This window comes from Stegastes partitus, unplaced genomic scaffold, assembly GCF_000690725.1.
Source record: "Stegastes partitus isolate 25-593 unplaced genomic scaffold, Stegastes_partitus-1.0.2 Scaffold1555, whole genome shotgun sequence".
In the NCBI taxonomy this organism is placed as follows: domain Eukaryota; kingdom Metazoa; phylum Chordata; class Actinopteri; family Pomacentridae; genus Stegastes; species Stegastes partitus.
This window is the reverse complement of record NW_007579286.1, coordinates 125,637-147,534: the sequence shown is the minus strand read 5'-3', so window position 1 is coordinate 147,534 and position 21,898 is coordinate 125,637. Positions and strand designations below refer to the sequence as shown.

The 21,898-nt window shown below is 43.7% G+C and overlaps 1 protein-coding gene across 1 annotated transcript; it reads right to left on the bottom strand.

The window, feature by feature from the left end:
• nxph2a (neurexophilin 2a) lies at positions 1-18,163 on the bottom strand. The gene is made up of 2 exons (XM_008300518.1): positions 18,025-18,163; positions 1-2,841 (listed from the first exon to the last, which is right to left on the bottom strand). Exons 1-2 carry the CDS (start codon positions 18,067-18,069, stop codon positions 2,095-2,097), a joined length of 792 nt encoding a protein of 263 aa, XP_008298740.1. The 5' UTR covers positions 18,070-18,163; the 3' UTR covers positions 1-2,094.
• Positions 18,164-21,898: the final 3,735 nt, after the last annotated feature.

Below are 21,898 nucleotides of genomic sequence, written 5' to 3'. Positions count from 1 at the left end.
CCAAGTTCAAATAAGGTTTAATGCCATAAAAACCTAAATTGATCTTTACAGGTACATTTTAACAAAATGAACTCCCTATGAAATCAAATGTTCCAAAATTAACATCTGTAATTACACTATACACACAGAAGTGCTCTTATGCCTATTTTACAGGGGAAACTGTTCAAACAAGATTAGGCAAGCAGAAAATCAGAGGAGGTGCAACCTGCAACTACAAGAATGGAAATCAAAGCAATCTATGACTAGAAGCAATAAATATGACATTTATCTACATGATATTTCTGAACAAACACCAAAAAATAAGGAACAGCATACTCATTGATATATTTCTCTGGAAAAAAAATTAGAATAAACTGACATCATTTACTCTGAAGCCATAATTAAACACGTTTAGTTTTAGAGTTACACGTTAATACACAGCATTTGCACAAAGGAGCAGAACTAAAACATTAACATAGATCAACTCTGGTCTGGTTCCTTATCATACACCTGACTCCACGTGTAGAAGGTGACAGGATCATTTACAGCTGATGGGGAAAGACGTGAGATACAACAGGTAAAATAACACTGACAGGAAGGATTGCCACGTCCCTGGATATGTGCAAACAACACAACCGACGGCGTTTAATGTGTAGACAGTCGTCAGCGAAACCTTTTCAACACTTTTAGTGATTGCTAAGTCAAAGCACATTACACCGTGTACTACCAGGCTGGATGTTATCCACTTTTACACAAAAGTCAGTCAACTTAAGCCTGCTGTACATTTGGGAAATGTCTGATATTTCAAATTTAGTCCCTCTTCTCATTAAAATTGCAGAAGGATTCTGTACTTTTGCCTTTTTTTTTTTTCTCGCTCTCTCTCCTTCAGTTTCTCCACTCTTGGTAAATGAAATTTCCCAGGCTAATTAAAGCCTATTAAAGACAGGTAATGTCAGGGCTGGTGGCGGGACCATGACAAAGTGCTGATAATTGTCTGCCAGACTCACTAAATCCACCTGTCCTGCAATTATTGCTTCCCCCTCCCCACCTCTCCTGACACATTAATCCACTGCGGGGCTCGCTCGGCAGGCTGATGCCTCAAAGTGCATCCTGCAAACACAGATGTTGGATTTCAGAGTGGTTTAGCATACACATGCCTTATGATGATTGTAGCAGAAAACCAACACATTCTAAGGAACAAACAAGGCAGCAGCCACGGTGTGCATGGATGGGTACCTACATATGTGTGTGTGGGGAATAATTTACGAGCACGCTCTCGGGTTTCTTTCGCTTCAGATTTGTCGGATCAATTTATTTTGTCGCGGGCACTTTAAATTAGGTTGAATCAATCACTTGGCTTTGTTTCAGTCCCTACAAGAGAAAGATAACAGAGATAAAATATTGGATGCAAGTCCTTATTAATTGTTGAAGAAATGCCCATTGATCAAACTAATCAGAAATAATAGACGCTGTCCTGTCTGCGTTGTGCTAACAGGTACAGATGGATGTCAGCTCCACTTCAAAGACAATGAACGGATCATTTTTATCTGTTAAAACGTGGTGACGCTCCAAGTGGGAAATCTTTAATTTTATGCTCTGCTGAATAACTGTTCAAATGTTTGGCTATTGTAATTATTAACACGATTCATCGTCTCGTCATGCTTCATCCCAGAACTGTTTAAACAAGGTGAGGAAATGGTTGGAGAGCGTTAGCATCGGTGCAGCGCTTGCAGAAGTCTGCTGTGCACTTCCAGCTGGGGAGGCTCCTTGCCTGTGGCCTAGCCTTTAAGGAAACATCTGGATAACATACTAATTATACCAGGGCTGTACGGAGAACATGTGCTGTTGTGAGGTGGGGGGATTCACCCAGGGTTGGTAGCTTCCTCCGAATCCCAAGTCAACTCCTAAAACCCAGTCCCTGGACACCTAACTACCTGAACTGGTAAATCGGTATCGTCGTGCAGCAAATACAAAAGTGTTGCCTCCAGTGTGTGTCCCTTTGTCAGCTGTGCTCTCAGCAGGTATTTAGGTGTTTGGGGACGAGGAGTTAAGAGCGTGACATTTACGTTACTTAAAGACAAAACAAAAGGCGGACGTGTGCTAACGACTGCTAGGTCATCCGGTGGAGGAGTACGGTGTGTCGCTGTGGTAGTTGTAGTCGGGGCAAACCTTCTGCACCAGTTTATAGTCTACACTGTAAAAGGCTATATAGATGCATATGACTTTGAAGGGTTTCGAGCACAGCCATGACACGTGGCTCTGCGTCTGCTCCTGGTAGCACACCTTGGACGGGTCAAAGCCGCACAGCGCCGTCTTCTTGTTGCGGTCCGTCTTCTCGTACTCGATGCGACAGTTGAACGATTTGGTGTCTTTGGTCTCCAGTGTGGACTGCTGGGCGATCTCAAACTCCACCACCTTGGAGGGCGGCACCAGGCTGACCGACACGTTCCCCAGGCCCGTGGAGTTGTGGCGGAAGTAAACGCTAAACGTGCCGTTCCCGTGGTCCACGATCTTGCCCGTGATCAGCAGGTTGAGTTTGACCGTCTTGATGTTGGAGTGGAAGTCCCCCCACCCAAACATCTTTTTGAACTTGCCGGTCTTGACGATGGGTCTGCGTTTAGTTCTGGCCTGTGCGCCCTGAACATCTGTCTGGTTAGATAACCAGTCCCAAAAGTCCTCCATGTTCTGTAAATATGTCATCTCCCTTATGTTGCTCTTGAACTCGGGGGAGCCCTTGGCAAACAAACGCAGGGGGTTGAGGATCCGTGGACTGGCCCCCGTGGGAGACATCTTGTGTTCATTACCGCTGTCCCTCCACTCTATGAGCTCCGTGGCGCCTCCGTGCACTTTCCTGCATGTGACCTTTATGGGAGCAGAGCACAGGCAGACAGAAACGCAAAATTAATTAATGTGGCACAATAATTACAACACCTCAGTTATTCTTTAAGTTTCTTACTGACTGGTCCAAGGAAATGACTAACACACACTGAAACAGCAATGCATTTCATCGCTGTAGTAAATAATAAGACATATTAGTAGATGTTGTGATATCTGAACAGTTCTAGCAGAAAACATCATTACAACAAATAACCGCCGTTCCCACACTGACAGCCAGCTCAGTTCCTGCTCTGTAAAATGGCCACAGCAGCAACTGAGCACGAAGGATGGAGAAAAAACACAAAACCAAGAGTCACCACTTATAACAGCAGCTGTTGGATTTACTTTAAGAAATGCTGAATTACTGCAAAGGTATCCTTGGAGAAAATATATATTTGGTAAACTAAAGCTTGACAAAAAGCACTTCAATCAGACGACTAACGGAGGCTCAGTCCTTGGAAATGGGACCGTTTATAGAAAATAAAAAGTTCAGGGCAGCCAGGACATGGTTTAGAAAAGTTCATTTATTGGATTGTTGGAAAACAATTAAAAAACAAAAATCCAAATTTAAAACTGAAGAATCAAAATGATAAGGTTTGATTCCAGCGTCCATCCCTGAGACCCGTAAATGCTTTGAACAGAATTATTCAGCTGATTTAACTGCTTCTCAAAACCACTAATAGATTTTATTGTATCACACCTACAACACAAATGCAGACGCTAAGTTTGTCAAATACCTGTACAGGGCATTAAAATGAATGAGGGTTCTTCACAGGAAAAAAAAGCAGATATACGTTTTGTTACTGAGAGATGAGAAGCTCAGTAACACCAGCAGATGGTTAGCTTAGCTTAGCATCACTAACTATCCAGCCTGGGCAGGTCTAAATACAATCTGAACCTCTATAAGCTCAGCATGCTGCCTCCAGTGAAGGCCTCGTCCTCCCTGTTTCAAGTCTTTATGCTAAGCTGAGCTAATCGGCTGCGGGGTTAACTCTGTGTTAACTAGACGAGTGTTATCGATATCCAGGGGTTAAACTGTGCCGGAGCCCACCGGAGCTAAACTCTGCCTCCTGACATCTTAAGCAGGCCCAGCTGGAGCTCAGCTCCGTCTCCTTCAGCATCAAAGCATTAACGGCTCACACATCCTCCGACTCTATTATGAGGCGTCGCTGCCTCATGCTGACCGGACACTTTTTATTCCTTTTCTTTGACTTTATTAAAACAGTTTGCAGCCATCAAACAGCAGCACAATCAATAGAGTCTCAAAACTGAGCGAGCTCCTGTGAGCGGCTCACAAATGGAGCACAGCGGTTGTAGCTTCAATAACACTGAAATCCTCTGACATGGAAAAGCAATCGGACCTAACGTCCTGTATGTGGTGATCTGGATGTCGCTGCTTCAGGGGAAACATTCCCAACACTTAGATGCATAAAAGCTTTAAGTTGCAAACCTAATTTCAGGGAGTTGGGCTGATTTAATAACACTGGTAATTGCATCAACTTGATATTGAGCATAATTTAAACTCTAATTGGTCGTTTTCGAGATTTAAATACTGCAGTCAGAAAAAAAAAAAGTTGTTAAATGAATAAAAACAAGTGGAGATAATGGAGTTGGAGCAACTTGATTAATTAAATGTTTGTCAACCTAAAACCTGGCGTTCAGAATGATGGTGGTTCAGCACATAACTGAGTCATCAACTTAGAAACTGTCTTTACGTATATAGATAAAATATAAATGACAATTCTTACTTTTCCTCAACAGTCTCTGGCCATGTAGGTTTGTTTTGAAATAGATTGATTGAAATTTCACTAAACTGATGGATGTTAGCATTAAAAAAAATCTAATTTCCACAGTTGCTTCTCCATATAATCCATAAACACTATTTCTTCTTTGGAACTTCTTCCTACTAATTAAAAAAAAGCTACACAGACATTGTTGTGAACGTGTTCCTCAGGCATCCTGATAACCAGGATGAAAGAGAAACGGTTGCTCTGAAGTCGTTTCCTTCTCTTGTATGTGATTTATATGTGACTAAACTCCACACAGACGCACTAATAAACATGTTGGCGTGATGCTTTTAATATTTAAAGTTCAGATTACAACGTGGTGAAAATCCTCTGGGTTTACCAGCTGGTCTCAGATCAGACGTGCACTTGTGTGTGTTTGAACTTTGGCGTGTAATGGCGCCCGACAATAAAAGCGTCCTCTATAGCAGCGTGCTAAACTATGCTAAGTATAGTGCTAAGTGCTAATCCAGACGCAGCAATGAACTGTGATCCCTCCTCGTACCTCAAAGCCGTTTAGCTTCAGGAGCGATTCCTGGTCCACTTCAGATAAAGCTTTAATAATTCACAGAAATAAGCTTAGCTAGTTTTATTAGTAATTAGTAGTGCCGGCTTTCCCCAGGCCCGGTTGTAGGGATCACTGAGAGAAGCAGATGTTGAAAGTACACAGCAGCGGCTGTTTGAATTCTCACTGAGATGCTGCTGCGCACTACTTCCAGACTAATTATAATTTCGCTGTAAGCCTAACTGAGGCACATGTGTACAAAGCTAACAAACTGGGTCTGTCTGCCACCATTTGTTTTGTCACAGTCACACACTTATAAAGCTTCGCATGTGACACGTAAAGAGGCTTCATACATCTGCTGTGCAACTGTGTGTCTCACAACTACAGGGCTGCTGCTGCTGCTGCTGCTGCTGCTGCTGCTGCTGCGACCACAGCAACACTTTAATACCTAAAGCGGAGACTATCTGGGTATGCAATGTGAAATCAATGCGTCTCCCACGGACAGTGAGCCCGGCCCATCTATCAGCCCTCACAATGCTTAATTAAGACAGTTGCTCCCTGTAAACATGAATGAATGAGGCAACGCTGCAATAACGCTCCTCTGTGTTCTTCATCACATCCACAGTCATTTAATCAACCAATTCCAGCGGCATTATTCCCCACTGATGTTGCCACTTAGTAATACCTCGCGTGAGCTCAGCTGTTAATTTGATTTGACTCTTACACATCACAATAACAGCCGCTGCTCAACAGAAGATCTGCGGGCTCCCAACAGGACCGTTTCCTCACCGCTGTGCGCCGCGAAGACGTGGCACTTTTCTTCTCACCGGCTCAAACTGTTATATCCGTTACACATTCGGTGTCAAGCTGTGCAGCTTCAGAGGTGAAACCAAATTGTCTTTCAGTAAAAAATCTCAGGTGAGCGTTGTATAGGATGATTATAATGGAAATGAGAGAGGAGTTTAAGTATGATGAGCAACTGGGGAAATTGCTGTGACAACAAGAGGATCAGCAGAGGGATATCTAATACTTAAATGCCCCGAGAGAGATGAAGCACTGGGAACTTGAAAGCTCGCACTGACACATAGGCTTTGGTTTCCTTCTGTCTTGCTTTCTCCCTGCTACACACACACACACACACACACACACACACACACACACACACACACACACACACCTTGTTCATTTAGGCGGAAGTGGTGTCTCTTAAAAACAGACTNTTTTTTTGTACAAAAAGAGGCAAGGTCTGATGAAGGAGAATCTACAAAAGCTTAATTAAGATTTCTTAATCGGTGCTGCCGTGCTAGAGGCATTTCAGGGCGACTTGAAACAAGACATTATTATGATAATAACTGCAGACTTATGGAGCTGAAAACACCAGAGCTCGTTTCAACGGCTAACGCTGCGGATATCTGTCTGTGTGGTTTAGCCTCTTCCTTTTCCTGTACATGAAAACACTTGGAGGTGCGTGAACCTCACGAGCCCCGGCAGAGATTTTACACTCATGCGCCACAACAGTCGGTGATTTAAACGCCCCGTAAAAGAGTCACCGTGCAGGCGGAGGCGCTGTGCTGTCTGTCAGTAATTCTAATGGACATCCACCAGCGTGAGAGAAATAAAAAAAAAAGAAAAAGGGAAGTCTGGTAAACACAAGCTTTTATGCATCGTAGACGCTGCATCTCTTTTTCCACCGTGAGGGTTTCTGGAGGGTTTAGTTCACAGATTTTACACCTGCAGTTAAATTCAAATGAGGTACTGACTACTGGACGACTTAAATGAAGCATTAATGAACCGAAATGGTTTTAAAGAGCTGGTTAATAAAAAAAACTTTGTTCCAGCGTCGCCAATATTAGATAAGATTCATAAACAGGCTCAGAATTATCAGCACAGCATCAGCACTGATTTATCCTCAGTGTTGATGTCATCTGATAATAACAAGACATCCCAGCAAAGAAAACACATCTGAGGTCATTTAGATGCTCTGTTTGTCCTTCAAAGAATAAAAATATAGTTTTTGTTGTGCACATGTTAAAATATTAATAAGCTGATGTATGGAGTCATGTTTTATTCATCAACACCAGTTTGTGCCTTAAAAACAGTTTATAGGAAATCACAGGTTTGCATCATTTGAATCACATATTTTAACATAAAAAAGGAGGAAACTCCTTCTGGTGTCGCTGCCAGAGACAGACTCATGTCAGAGGAGGATGCTGGAGTCAGTGAACTGCACATGCTCCACAGCATCCAGCCGTTTGTGTGACTGTACAGCCATCGTTGTGCTCAGTGTAACCGCCATACGACTTCATGTGTCGTCTGCTTTAACTCGTCGTCCAATTAGCTGAAAGTTATTGTTACTGCAAAAGGGTCTACTTTACTTCTGGAGTATTTTTTTGCAAATTGCTGCTGAAGAAAAGCAGGTAGCGTTGCATTAAATCTAATTTAGGGCTGTGAAGTGACGTATTTCATATAGATAAATTATATAAACTTCATCTTTTGCACCCCAATTATGTTTTTTAACAAAAGACAAGATAAATAAAACATGTAGTCCAATGATGTGTTTGATTTAACGCTGAGCCAATCAATACGATGCCGAGGACCTGGTGACAGTCAGACAGTGACAGCGGCCTGAGCAGCAGGGAGCCACACAGCCAGTCAGAATGAATCAGCCTCCACATTCATCTGTAATGAGCATTATGGAGCTGGCTGCCTGCTTGTCCCGTGGGTAGACATATCTTTTAGGGGCCTGACATAAAGGTAATTGCCACAGTGACCAGAACTAGCCTCTAGAAAGTTATTAAGAAGCCAGTGACATCTGGCTTCTGGATCATCTGAAGAGATGCCGTTAAAATGCATTTGCAGTGAGAAGCCGGCGACATTGTGCTCGGCTGTGATGGGTTCTGGGCCGCAGGCAAGGCTACAGTGTTGTTTTGATGGTGGCCATGGAAATCTCTCTCAAGCTCGCACGGCTGACAGCGTGGCCCCCGCTCCTGATCTGAGATCTGCCTCTCTGTGTCTTTTTCATCATTTTTTTATGTCCTGGAAATGAAAACAATGCCTTTGCGTCATCTTCATTTACAAGTTCCCTGTTTCGGGGAGTTAAAATATTCTGTTTTTGAATTTTCCAGAGTTGCTTTTTCTTTTTCCTTTTTTTGTTTTTTTCCAGCACATAAGGCCGGGATATGCGTCTGGGGAAAATTGGTTTCAGGCATCTTTCTCACAATAAACAAAATGGGCAATTAACCTGCTCATCAGTGCAAGCAGAGCAGTTCCAATGATGCACTCCACTGTTCTTCATGGATTTATCTGTGCAAATTGACCTCACTTTGGTGGTGCAATTCATTTCTCTGCTAATTTTCTGTGTCTGAAGCTTCATTAACTTGATGCGCTTCTACGTAGTAAAAATCTGGACACCCCATGAAAATTGCACCGCCTTCGCCACCGCCTTCCGTAACACTTTCCCGTCGCAGCACAACACCTGTCACGCTGGAGCCGCCCGGCCCGCGCCGCTAGCATTAGACCGCAGATTGTTGCAGAGCAGGATTGACTGCAGCCGCTCGCTTTCAAACATCCCGACATGACAAGTGGCTCCATTCGCATTAAAACCATTCTCAGCCCGCAATCCCCTGCCCCACGTCCTTCCTCAGCCATCTTCCCCGTGATGTTACAGGGCATATCATTTGTAATGATTCACACCCAGAGCCGGTTCCAGGAGAGAAGGCCCTGGAGGCGCTTAGGCGGCCCAGAGTGAGAGTCTACATTCAGCTGAAGAATAGATTGGTGCTCTGAACGCTGGAACAGCCTCACGCTCCAAAGCCATCACTTTTAATCAGAGGCCATCCAGGGAAACACATGGCAGGTGCTTCAGCGCTGTGGTGGATCGCAACAGCAAATCCACACCGGGGGCACCTTACCAATCACAGAAGGCTACGCTCAGTGTGTGTGTGTGTGTGTGTGTGTGCATGTAGCATATCTACAACCCTCCAGTATAATCCTTTAGGCCATTACCACCTGATCTGTGCGAGAACGAGACAGACTACAACTTCTGGAATCATAACTCTCCTGCATGAGACAATAATATGGATCACGTTTTGAATTTGTGGCTTCATTTGTCATCTGCACACTTGAAGCTAATGAGCTAACGAGCCCTCTCATTACTACCCTTTGAACCGAGAAAATATATGACTTGCTGGTGTTTATATGCGGTCATGTGATGGTCATACAAGGTCCTGGAAACCACTCCTGTCTCCACGGCGATACATCTACCACCTGACTGTCTAGACGTTTCACACACGTGTCGATGACGAGCAGCGAGGTCGATGACGAGCAGAAGAACACACACACGTCTGATGTTTTCATTTCTATAATTCCAGCACTAACACCAGTTTTGTATCTCGGCAGGATATCGCCTCTACCTTTCACCACTGATGCTCTGAACACCTCAGGAGCATCGCGGTGCGATCGCTGAAGGTGTGCTGTCAAGCTGCTCAGGTGGAGAGGTGAGGACGAGTGAGCGATTAAAAAAAATTCAGTTATTAAGAATGCAAGCTGTTAGCATGAAACTTGGCTCGACTCGATGCGTACGCGCTGAATAATTAGTGTGAGAATTTGATTTCTTGCTTCACTTTTTTATTTTTAAACCAAAACGATGCAGGAAGAAGCTGGATGTACAGATTTGTTCCTCTTGTCCCACAGCAGCAGCAGCACAATAGAGCAGGCATCCAGCTGCATAAAAACACATTACCAGCCCTTCATTAGGTGTACACTGTTTAATGCAGTGGAACTAAAGCCCAAAAAATCAAACCGGCTTATGGAAATATTAGAAATTGAGAGCTAGCGCTTGTGTGGGGGGAAAACAGCAGCAAGTCATGCAGTGTGTCTGTAATGAGCTGCTTGTCCCACAGGTAGACGCGTCCTCATAAATAAAAAGCACATAGGCTACAGCTTTAGCTTTAGCATGCATAAGAGCTCCTAATATTTAATAAATGGTTTACAGCACATTATAATATAGATGTGAGTCAATGCAGTGTGACGACTTATTAATAGCTTATTAATATTTTTTTTAAGTAATTTGTTTTAAATCATTTAATAAATGTTTATGCAGTGCTTTAAATTAATAATTGTAAAAAAAATGTTTAAAATATTTAAAAATAAATTGCTACATTATCAGAGGTTGGTTTTTATGTTTTAGGATCCAACAAGCATTTATCCTGCTGCTGTGTCCTTGGGCAAGACGCTCTATTTACCCCACAGCCAGGTGTGAATACAGACTAACGCATGCCCACATTCCCCTTCAGCACATTAGACATATGCAGAGTTCCTATCCAGTCAAAGTCTTATTATCTTCTCAAAGTAATGCAACGAGAAAGCTTCTCACGATGGGATGACGCCGGCCTCAACGTAATTCTGATCCCAAGAGCACCGAGTCGTGTACAATATGACTCCATGAGCGACCTGCTCAGTCGTCGTGCATCGGACCACGCCCATCTCCAAACTCTGTCTTCGTGTTGATCTCAGCTGCACACCTGCAGTTTCACGGCTGCATGTTGTGACTCCATCACGCTGACAAAATCTGCCCACAGACAGACAACACCTGCCAAAGAGCCGCCTTCAGGCTCCGTCCCGCTTCATCCGAGTCTCCAGGACCACAATCTGGTCACTCAAGGTGAAAACCACACCACTGCTGAGGCTTATAAATACCATCCTGTTAAATATTATAGTATTTAAATGTATATATGGCTAAATAGGAGCGCTGTTTGTACACACGTGTTGTGGCGAAATATTATCTGAGCGCTCATGATGTCACTCGGGGCTGCTCACAACCTATGATTAGCATAAATTATAGCACGCTACAGAAGCCTCCTGTGGCGAACATAAATCATATGATGTGAGCCATTAGTCATGTTTATAGTGTCAGTGCTCTTTCCCTGCTCAATCACACCGTCCTCTCTTCTGCTCTGCCACTGAGCTGACACCAGCTGAGACAAAGCCCGCCTCATCTCTTTTGGACACTGACAGACTTCTGTCGGTATTGATGTTTGCACGAGTCCTCGTGCTGAAGCGGTCCGTATCATCACACAGCGTTTCCCCTACAGGAAGCAATATGCTGAAGAGCCCCGACTCATACGCTGCCTATACAGACGAGTGGAAACGTGCGTCAGCGAACCCTAATAAAGTGAACAAATTACAGGAAATTATAGCTCGGCTAGCTCCGACCTTGCTGACACGCTGTGCTGGATTCTAATGAGAGTCTCCTGTTGCAGCATCCATACCAAGAAGTTCTCCAGGTAGCACGTCTTATTAGCTGCCTGCTGCTTTAACTACTGTTTAACTATAAAGCCCCTGTTAAGGTGACATGTTGTCTGCTTTCTGTCACATCTACTGACAACACAAAACATTAGCGACGTGTTTGCAGAGGTAGTCGATCAGGCGTCGAAAATGTTCCCAAGAAAACCCAAAAGCCATTACATAGAGGAAGCAAAGTTGCTGCCTGATGAAGCAAAACAATGAACCAGACCAGAACAGAAGAGAAGAGGGGTTGTTCTTCAATGTGTGCTTTTAAATTCATATTTGAAGTTAAAAATGCATTTCTTTTTTAACTTTTTTATTTTGCTCAGGTTTTTAAAAATGTATGAATTTTATACAAATTAAAATTCCTGATGGGTTTCTTTGCTGAACTGCAGCATTGTTTTAAATATATTTGCTCAAAAACGTGATGAATTCTATAAAAGCTGTGCGATTACTGAGGCTGCATTAAAGCTCAGGTTGCTCAGGTCCTATAATAACAAGAACAGCCTCTGCTTGTGTTTTATGATTTATTATTGGATTATTTTTTACAGTTATATTAATGTCAAAAGGGAGCATATTAAATATTAACTGTTGGGTCATTTTGTCTGCAGAATATTTTCTCTATTTTTGTACTTTTTACAGCTCATTCTGCAAAATGACAAGATGTCGGATAAAAACAACATAATATGCTCTAGAAAACTGAACTAGAATACAATACTTATTTGTTTACAGTGAAGAGAGCCGTAAAATCGCTTCAACGGTTGCACAGATCTTGGATTTAAACGAACACTTTCCTGACAAAAATAACACATCTAATAATAAAGGAGGAAGCTTTGTGTGGCTGCCTGCGTACAGTTAATCACCTGGCATGGAAATCAATAATAAATAAACAGAATTGGCTTTGGTTCATCATCACAGTTACAAATAATGTGCTTCCCCCTATTCAGTGGGTGAATTAACTGCAGGAGGCCAGAGGTGTTGGAAATGGGATGTTAGTGAGGGCGGTGTGGGAAATTTAAATGCAGCGATGATGTCGAGTGTTAACAAAGATCCCACCAGGAGTGAAGAGAGACAGACAGACAGACAGACAGACAGACAGAGGGAGCGTGAGCCGAGCCTCCAGGTAATCTGGATACTCGCGTTATCTCAGCACCTGCCACATATGACAGCAGCAAAGCCCTGAACACTTCACTTTTAGGCAGGCGTTACCTTTCAACGCATCATCAGTTTCATAATCCCCTTACATGGTCAAAGCGCCAACTCCTGCGCTGGCTCCTGACACCTGCCGCACACCTCCGTATGTCTGATAGCAGGGATTGGAGAGGATAATACCACAAAGCACATCGGACTCAGTGTAATTATCATTCTCTTGACCAGTTTTTAACACCTCGTACTTTTGTGCAACAATGGTAAATGTGCTTGTAAAACTCTTTAGCTAATACTTGAGTAGGCATGGCATGTTATTCTTAAATTAATACTGCAGGGCTCCGGTTGGAGTTTTGCTGCTTTCATCTCAGGCAGACGTAATCTAAATGTTTCTCTCACTAAGCTTTTGTGTGAGAGAGAGAGAGAGAGAGAGGAAGACACAACTTCAATTCTGTGTTTTCTTCTCGTCAAATCTGTGCAGAAATTGATAGGAGTGTTTTATTCAAAAAAATAATAAAAAAAAGGAAACGTTTCTGCTTGATTTGCTCAAACATACGTCCGCTGAGTTTGACAGAGCAAATGTTTCTATTCTCAAAGCAGATTGCGCAGCGGCTGATTTCACAGAAACAGCTCCCTTTGAAGAAGAAACAAGAGTTGGAAAGACGCTGCTTCCTTTTTCTCTGAGTAGCTCTGAAGACAGGTACTTCACAAGAAATATACAAAGACAGAGGGGAGCTGACAGAGCTTTGTTAGGGCTGGAAATGACAAGCCGCGAAAGAAAGGCCTCAAAGCCCGGAGGCAGAGGAGGAAATGCAAAACTGAGAATAATCAGAAAAGAGATTTATTGTACTTATTCTAAAGCTGTCACACCTTGGCTTTTACAGGAAAGGAATGCGCTTTTAATTAAAGAGGTCAATCATTCTGCAGAGCTCTGACATGTCGTGTGATTGCCTTCTATAAGAAACCAACCGGGTGGTAATTAAGAACTTTGTGTGTCAGAGTGTTTGGGGAAATATCAAAGCGTTCAGACGCAGGAACTTTGCCTGTTCACGTCGTGGTTCTGTGTGATGACAGTTTTGTGTCTGTGAATGAAAATATTTGACGGAATAAAAGAAAAGAAGAAAAAAAAAAAAGACAATAAATTCAGCAGATCGTATTCCATCAACCAAAACACTGGCTGTACACGACCTGATGGCCACGTTTTGTTTTGTTGCAGCGCAGCGGCAGACAATGGGCTGCTAAACAGCCCGGCTGTGCATCACAGGCTGCTGCTGAATGCTTCTGACACTGCGGAGCAGTAATGACAATGCTGTAAGGTAGCAGAGCCTCCAGATCAAACACCGCCTCGGGCTGCGCATCGCCCATAAAAATTCATAGCTGTGGACCAAGATCAGGAAACTCAACATCATATTAATAATATTTCCTGCACTAGCACCTCCAGACGGGGCGTGACTCGCTCTAGGAAGGCTCAGCACTTCCCTCCATCCTGAACAGTTCACGAGCAGCAATCAGGAAAGTAATCGTGCCGTTCATAATTGTTTGACTTAAGTCCTTAATGGGCCATCCAGCCGCCAGATCAGGGTTATTGTCAAAGCAAAGGGCAACGGTGTCACAGCTATCCGTCACTCGGAGCATCTTTCTCTTCATTTCGGGACCTTTATCATGGATTTATTGCCAGTACGCACGCAATTATGATTGATGATTGGAAAAGGAAGAGGCTGCAGGGCTCAGCGCCGTCAGCAGCAGCTGCAGCGGCCGCGGGCTGCATTTGAAGGGTTTTCCCTCCGCAGCAACGACAACCTTTCCTTCAGAGGTCTGAGACGACGGCACGGGCCGAGGACTGCAAATGCCACAGACTGTATTGTTTATGAGGGATTATCTAGTCAATCCTTCTGGCTGGAGAGATTGTGACCCCAATATGAGCACAGATACACATCAGCACCATGTAAGCTCCAGAATGATTCCTGGAAGGCAGCGCATGCATACAAGGCCCCCTTCACTCTGTCAATCCATGTTTAATCACTTCCATAGAATTTCCACTGGTCTGCCATTTCCTCTCATATTTCCCCCTCCTCTCTCCACCCAATTTCTCTGGTGGCTTTTTGAAGACTTAAGTTCCACTCTTTTTTTTTTTTCTCCCTCCCTCTTTCTTACAAGGCAAATCCTGGGAGAGGTTGATGTGAAGACCAGGCAGAGCAGGGATGTGAAGAATATAAACACAATTTTTTTTTTATTGTCCAGAGGGAAAGGGGGGTGTGGGTGCCGGGGGTTGGGCGGTGGGGTCTGTAAAAGAGACGGGGACCTTATCACAGCCCAGCAGCTCTGTAATTCGCCGCCATGATAAAGTGGCAGCGCGGAAAACCTTACAAGGCTGGCACAATCCAAAGACGGATTAGGTTTTTCTGACATAAGCTTCCTGAAAAACTAATCAATCAGCCCATGCAGTATTATCAGAAGCGTGAGATTAAAGAGCTGCTCCTAATCCCCCCACTGTACATTTTATTACACTTCCCAGTGTTAGTTGCCTTTAAATATACAATAAATAAATAATAAAAGCAGACCTAATTGAGCATGGGGAAGGGGAAAAGGGTTAAAGAGCCCTTAGAGAGGGAATTTATGTAGAATTTGTGTTTTGTTATGAAGACAGGGATAAAACTGTTGTCCTTGCCAGAGCACTTTTTGACTTTGAATGGAGCATCACTGTCTCTGGCGGAGGGGGGAGAAAGAAAGAAAAAAAAAATCCTCTGGCAGAATTTTACACCAACATGGCCGGCTGAAATTGAATCACATCAAACTCCGACTTTCTTGCGAAGACGTTTTGTTCGTTAGCGGCCGAGCAGATCCATTATCACCGAACAACATGCTAATAAATAAATAAATAAATGCAAAACGAACGCTAAATCCTCTGAGAAATGACTTGTAATCCCTTAAATCACTGCACATCAAAGTTGCAGGGATGAACTCCGAGCGCAAGACGCGTTCAGCTTACGAGTAACCGGCTAAGCTTTGTCTCTCCGCTGCGTCACACCCTTCTATCAGGATGCTGCTCAGTCCAGCCCTGGGTGGCGTTTTCTGCAACAGAGAGGGTAGCTATACATTTAACACCGCCGCTGATCCGCTTGGCATGGGCCACATAGGTGCTTTGTCGTATTACCAAAGAACTCTTACCCCGGCAATGAGTTACAAAGGCGTAATAGACTTTGTCAACGTCTCCTCACACTTAATCCCAAGCAGAGTTGAAAAACCCACTTTCACTGCATGCAATCTGTGGAATGGAGGCAGAGCAGCACCGGCAGAGAGAGAGAAGGCAGAGAGCAAGGCTCTCAAATATGTTTCATCTTCATCTACATTGTTCTGCTGTCATTGCACGGAGGATAACTGCAGCAGATGTCATGGGGAAGAATGGATTCTCTCAGGATGGCTTTGACCCTCTTATTTGTCCCTGGGGTACGGCACAGATGCCGGGGCTGAGGTTACAATTTCACCACTTGATTCATGTTCTGAGTGTTTTTTTGTTTGAGTGTGTGCATAAGGAGCTGGAGGAAGAGAAGCATGCTTTTGTTTGGGCATCTTCGGTCGACTGAACCTCGGCTTCAGACAAGATTTTCAGAAGAATGTAAGATTTCAGATCAGAGGAGCCCTGGTGGTAACCTGGCTTCAAATCTGGATGGTACGAGGTCATCCTAATGCACGCTTCCAGTGTCTCTGAAGCTAAGGACAGCGTGCTCACAGTTCAAGAGATTTCGGTGCACTTGCTTTCAGTGAGCATCAGCCTGGTAGTTTTGCATTTCCCCCCCTATGAACGAGGGGTAATATTGATAAGTGCCAGTATGTCCCCAGTTAGACGCTGGTGAGTCTGCTGGGAGGGAAGCCACTGAGGCATATAAAGAGAGGCTCTCCAGGGAGGCAGTCTGCCTCTCTCTCTCTCTGGAGGCGCAGCTCCCAACAGGCACAGGGCTGATTACAGCAGCAGCAGCAGCAGCAGCAGCAGCAGACGGGCAGACAGCACTTTGCTGCTGCAGCTGCACAGTTCAAGGCTATCTTTAAAGAAGCCCTCTTTGAGGATAGCACAGATGTGAAGAACTTCTTCAATCACATGGCATTTTCTGCTCAGGTCTGATCATGGCAAGAGTGTGTAAAGTAAGGATGATGACGATAAAACACGCAACGACCAGCCGAGGACAACACCAGCAGATGTTCACAAAGAGTGGAGGAAAAATAAGACCTTCATATTTCCCTAAAGCTCGTGATCTTTCTTTGGAGTGCTTATTGTAATAAAAAAACAGAATTAGACCAGAGAAAGATTACATCCAGAAGCTTAACACAATCAGTCTCTGGTAAATACCAAATAAATTCCTGTGCATTCAAAAGGACGTCATCATGGCAGAAGTTATCAAGCAGGAGGAGGAACGGCACCAGCTCTGGAAATCTAGTCGCTCTGCAATTTTCATCTTTTGTTCTCAATCGTCTTTTTGTCAAACTGTGGCCTCGTTCTTACTGTGACACATAACAGACGTCTGGAGTTCAACACGGAGGTCAAACCCTGCTCGCGTCTGGAAGCAAAATAAATGATAATGACCGTTAACCACCAATGTGCACGAGATCAAACAGCAGATTGTGTTTCTGCAGCAGGAATAAACTATAAACTTTGTAAACCTGCACAGCAGGAGCTTATAGCCCATAAATAATTGTTCTAATTTTTTAGCTACAATAATCATATTTTTCAGTTAATTAAACAGCAGCTATAATAAGCATTTTGCATAATGAGGAATTTATGTAAATTCTTTTCTTTTCTTTTTTTTTTTAATGAGAAAACTGAAGGTCCCTGGAAAGTGTTAAATAAGAAAAAGAAGTTTAGATGCTTTTAATTAACTGCATATGAAATAATACACACATAATGGCAAAAGGTGGCAAAAGCTGGAATTTGTCCTGAAAAATGAAATGCAATCAGCAGTCTATTATTTCTGTCAGTGAAATATTTTTTCATGAGGCTGAGAATTAAATCAGCACATTTAGAAATGTGTTCAGGGAACATTTAAGAAATGTGAAGAAGAAGAAAAAAAAAATCTGGTTTGTTGAAATTAAAAAAAGTATTTCAGTGCCTGCAGATTCAGATAACATTAAAACAAGCTTATCCCTGAATGAGGAGCTGTGGTCGGCAAACAAATGTGCTGCTCCTCCCTGTGCCAAGTGGCGCTTCACTGCCAGAAATGTATTCCATTTGGTCATGTGTGATGGACAGCAGATCTACAATAAAACTAAATATTTAAATATAAACCAAAGAAGCTGAAGCGTTTAACTTTGTGAGAGACAAACCGATTCCTTGTCAGAGCCCAGAAGCCTCATTAAAACCACTTTGCCTCCACTTTGCTGTGTTTTTTTTTTTCCAGCCACAGACATATTTGAGCCTAATTTTGCCTCCTCGCATTCAATCATGTCACGCCTCACCTGGTGCAGGAGGACAAAAAACAAGAATGTTTGCAGAGCACTCATCTTCAACGACTTCTCGACTTATTCAAGATGAGCGGCGATTAAATCCTCTCTGGAAGATTTGGAGAGGGGAAGGCGCACATGCCGCTGAAGCATCGCTGTGGTCACCTGCGAGATAAAGAAAAGTGGGAATATTGACGCCGTTAAATCACTTCCGAGCCTCGTGGTAAATGCAGAAGGACCCCGCAGATGGGACATTTGATTCTTATCGTTGTGAGAAAATAAAGGAACTTTTTCTTACCGTTGTGCAAAAGCAATACCTCACTGAGTTGGCTCTAGGCGGCTGGACGCATCCTCGATCAATCCAAAGAGTCCTAAAATCCTCTCAAAACGTCTCCGTCTCTCAGGATGTGGAGGGAATTTCCCCCGAACAGCTGGGACTCTTGGTTTGCTCTACAAACCAGATGCAGCGTCTACAAGCAGCGGCTCAGTTGAAACAACACTCCTCTAAGTTTCCAATCCAGCCCAACCGAAATAAACTGCGGACTCTATTTTCCCCTACTTAATCCGGAGAAATGTTACTAATAAGACGTCGGTGCGTGCGGTGAAACACGGCCAAGTGAGCCCGTATCCCAGTGCCAGGGCTGCAGTCAGTCAGCCAGCAGTGCGCTCGCTGTGTCCGCTCTTCAGCTCGACTTGATTTCAGTGCGCAAAATCCTCCGCTGCGCGTCTGGAGACTCCAAGGTCGGCGCGCATCCGTTCAGAGAGTCAGACCTAAAGATCTACCTTTGAAGTCTTACTCTCTCCATCTAGGAGACAAGTGGGCTAAGAGGCTTGATGTCACTGTTATCCGGTTTTGTTCATCCACAAGTCCACGTCTTAACCCTTTCAACGCGCAGACGTGTAATCCTGCTGGACAAATGATTTAGCTGCTGTTGTTTTAATTCTTACTTGGAGGTGATGAATGGAAAATCAGACATGATGATCCACATGAGAGCAGATGCTGCTCTGCTCCTTGTGAGATGTCTACAATGAATGTTTACATTTATTTTTAAATATTTAGCCACTAACCACCTCCACCGTCCAAACACAGCCGTGCTGACTTTTTATTTATTTCATTTTGTACAGTTATTGTGGAGCTGGCTAATGCAGCCGCCCTGACCACAGTTCACTCAGACAGCAAAAGGTCAAACATGGTGCTGAAAGCTCTACAAAGGCAAGAGGATTTTCAACCATAGAAAGGGCTGGTATCTGGGGATCCCTGTAGTTTTGGCACCACCATGTGGCTACAGCAAAAACTCTGCACAAGCGTTTGCAGTTGCAGCTACGCAGGTGAAGTGAGCAGCATAGATTTTCCTTGTTTCCTTGCATTCAGGATGTTGTTTCTTTAACTTGCACCACCGTCCTAAACATAATTGTGGAGGAAGTGTGCCTTCCCTGCAGGAAAATCTGCCCTCACACCACAACAACTGCTCAGGAATGACTTGAGGAACCTGGTGAAGTGTCCCAGACATTGACCCAGCCTCCAAATTTCTTAGATCAGAATGTTATCAAGCTTTCACGAGATGCACCAGAACAAACGGTATCTATAGAGAAGCTGCCCTGAAGGACCCACCGGTCAAATCCTGTAGCCAGACATCGTAGGAGGTTCCTGGTCAAACAGCGTGAGACAGGTGGTTTAACTGTTGGGATCGATCTGAGTAGTTTACCGTGTGGAAATAAAATGGTTAATAGTTCATACTTAAAGCGTCTTTTATCATGACGGTGAACCAGAGGAGGACGTGTCTGAAGACCATCATGAAGTCTGAGTCTGACGATTCTGATTCTGAACCAAATGAGGAAACTGCTGATCATATTCCTCCAAGAAAGACATTCACGTAAAAAAAAAAAAAAAAGGTGAAATACGGTTGGTCTTCATCCCCGAGCATGCGTCAGGAAAAACCGTCTGCAGGAAACAAAGACGATGCCGACCAGGGCCCAGTAGGACCCGTGTGACCGACGTCAAGTCCAACTCAGTACAGAAAATCATTCACGAAATGACTCATCTAGAAGGAAGGCGCCGGGTGAAATGCATTTACACGCATATTTGGGGGTCGTGATCCTGGCTGGGGTCTGTAGGGATGAATCAACCGACAGTCTGAGGGATGCAGAGACATGTGGGGCTGTAGATGGTACAACAATTAGTCTGTAGACTGTTTATATTTGCTCCATCCGACTCGATAATGGAGAGACAAGCTGGACAGTGTGGGACAAGTGGACAGAAGAGGAGTCTTGTGTTAATTTATCAACATCAATCTATAGAAAGAAAAAATATGAAAATGTAGAATAACATTTGTGAAAAATCAGTGTCATGTAAAGTGAATGTATTGTACATGGAGGTCTTTCCAATGAAAAACAGCCGCTGCACTAAATACTGATTGAAATAATTAGTGATGGAGTTCACAGTGAAATATAAACTATGTTATTGGGATTTTTTGTTTGTTTGTTTTGAACACTTTTGGATAATTAAAGCGCCCCGAGTCAGACTGACCCAGGATCAGTGTTCATGAGAAATTAACACAACAGGAGGGTTGAAGCATAAGTGTGTCGGGCGATAGTTTGTCAGAGGCGACGCAGGCCGGCGAAAACCACGAAACACAAGAAGAGCAGTCGAGGACAAAGCGTTGCTGAATAAACCACTGAGGCGATATCAGTTCGCTGTGCCCGTATCTCCTCACTGCTTCTTTCTTTTCTATGCCACGCAAGGAAATTTGATTTATTGCAGCGCTTTCTACCTTTTCTCTGATAAAAAGGAAACAGTGACTTTTGGGTGCAGCTAAAACATCAACCACACATTTTAAATATTGTGGATTAGTTCAGCTTTGGCTCCTGTAAAGCTTAACAAAGTTTCTCAGGTCCCATCTTGCATTTTATTTAATCGATCACATACACCGTGTGGATGATGGTACCAATAAGTCTTTAACCACATAAACTGAGGTCCAACAGGTTTAACTTGAGGCCTACACATCACATTTTTGTTACAGCTTGAACGTTCCCCTTGTTTATCGCTGAGCTTTGTTATTCAAAGAGTATAATTGATCCAGATATTCAGGTGCACTAGCCGGAGAGCAGGTCAGCTTGACCCGAGGCGGCATATTCGGCTACGCTTAATCGAGCTGACAGGATGCTGCGGAGGAAGCGGGCGGGATGAAATTCTAGCATAGACGCACCGATGTTACATCCAACAGCAGAGCGTCAGTGTGTGGACGGTTAAGGACACAAACGCTCTCCTCTTATTGTCTAAGTTACTGGAGTCCTCAAGAATATGTCAAAGTGTGTCAAAACTGATAAGATAAGACAGCACCGGGACAACTCGGTTTATTGTGTCTGATTGAAGCAGTAAATCTGAGGACTGTCTGCCCTCATCATGTCATTAAAGGTTCTAGTTTAGCGTCAGACAAGTAGGTGAGATAAATGAGACACAGATTAAAGGCCTCTGTAACGCAACCACACAGTTTGAGCTACAGATGGAATCCTCCTTAGAATAAAAAAAAAAAATCTTCATTTTACACCCTGAATATATTCTATCAGACCTGAATTTGCTCGTTAAGTGACCCTCTCACAGAAGGCAGGAACACAAAGACCAAAGGAGAACATTACAGCACTTTGTCCAAACTGCTTTGATACGTTTCCAACCCCTCCGATTAAAGGCCCACCCACGTTTACTCTGACATGTTTGAATAAAAGCAGGAGGACGAGGGGAAGGCGTCGGTCTTATCAGTCTTTTATGCTTCAGTGTAAAAACAATATTTAAACTGAACTCTCCGGCCCCGGCCTTCGCTTTCACTGCTGGAATGTGCTTATGTTTGCATTACAGCCGGTTCTTACACTTATACTACAACCGACGCCCTGG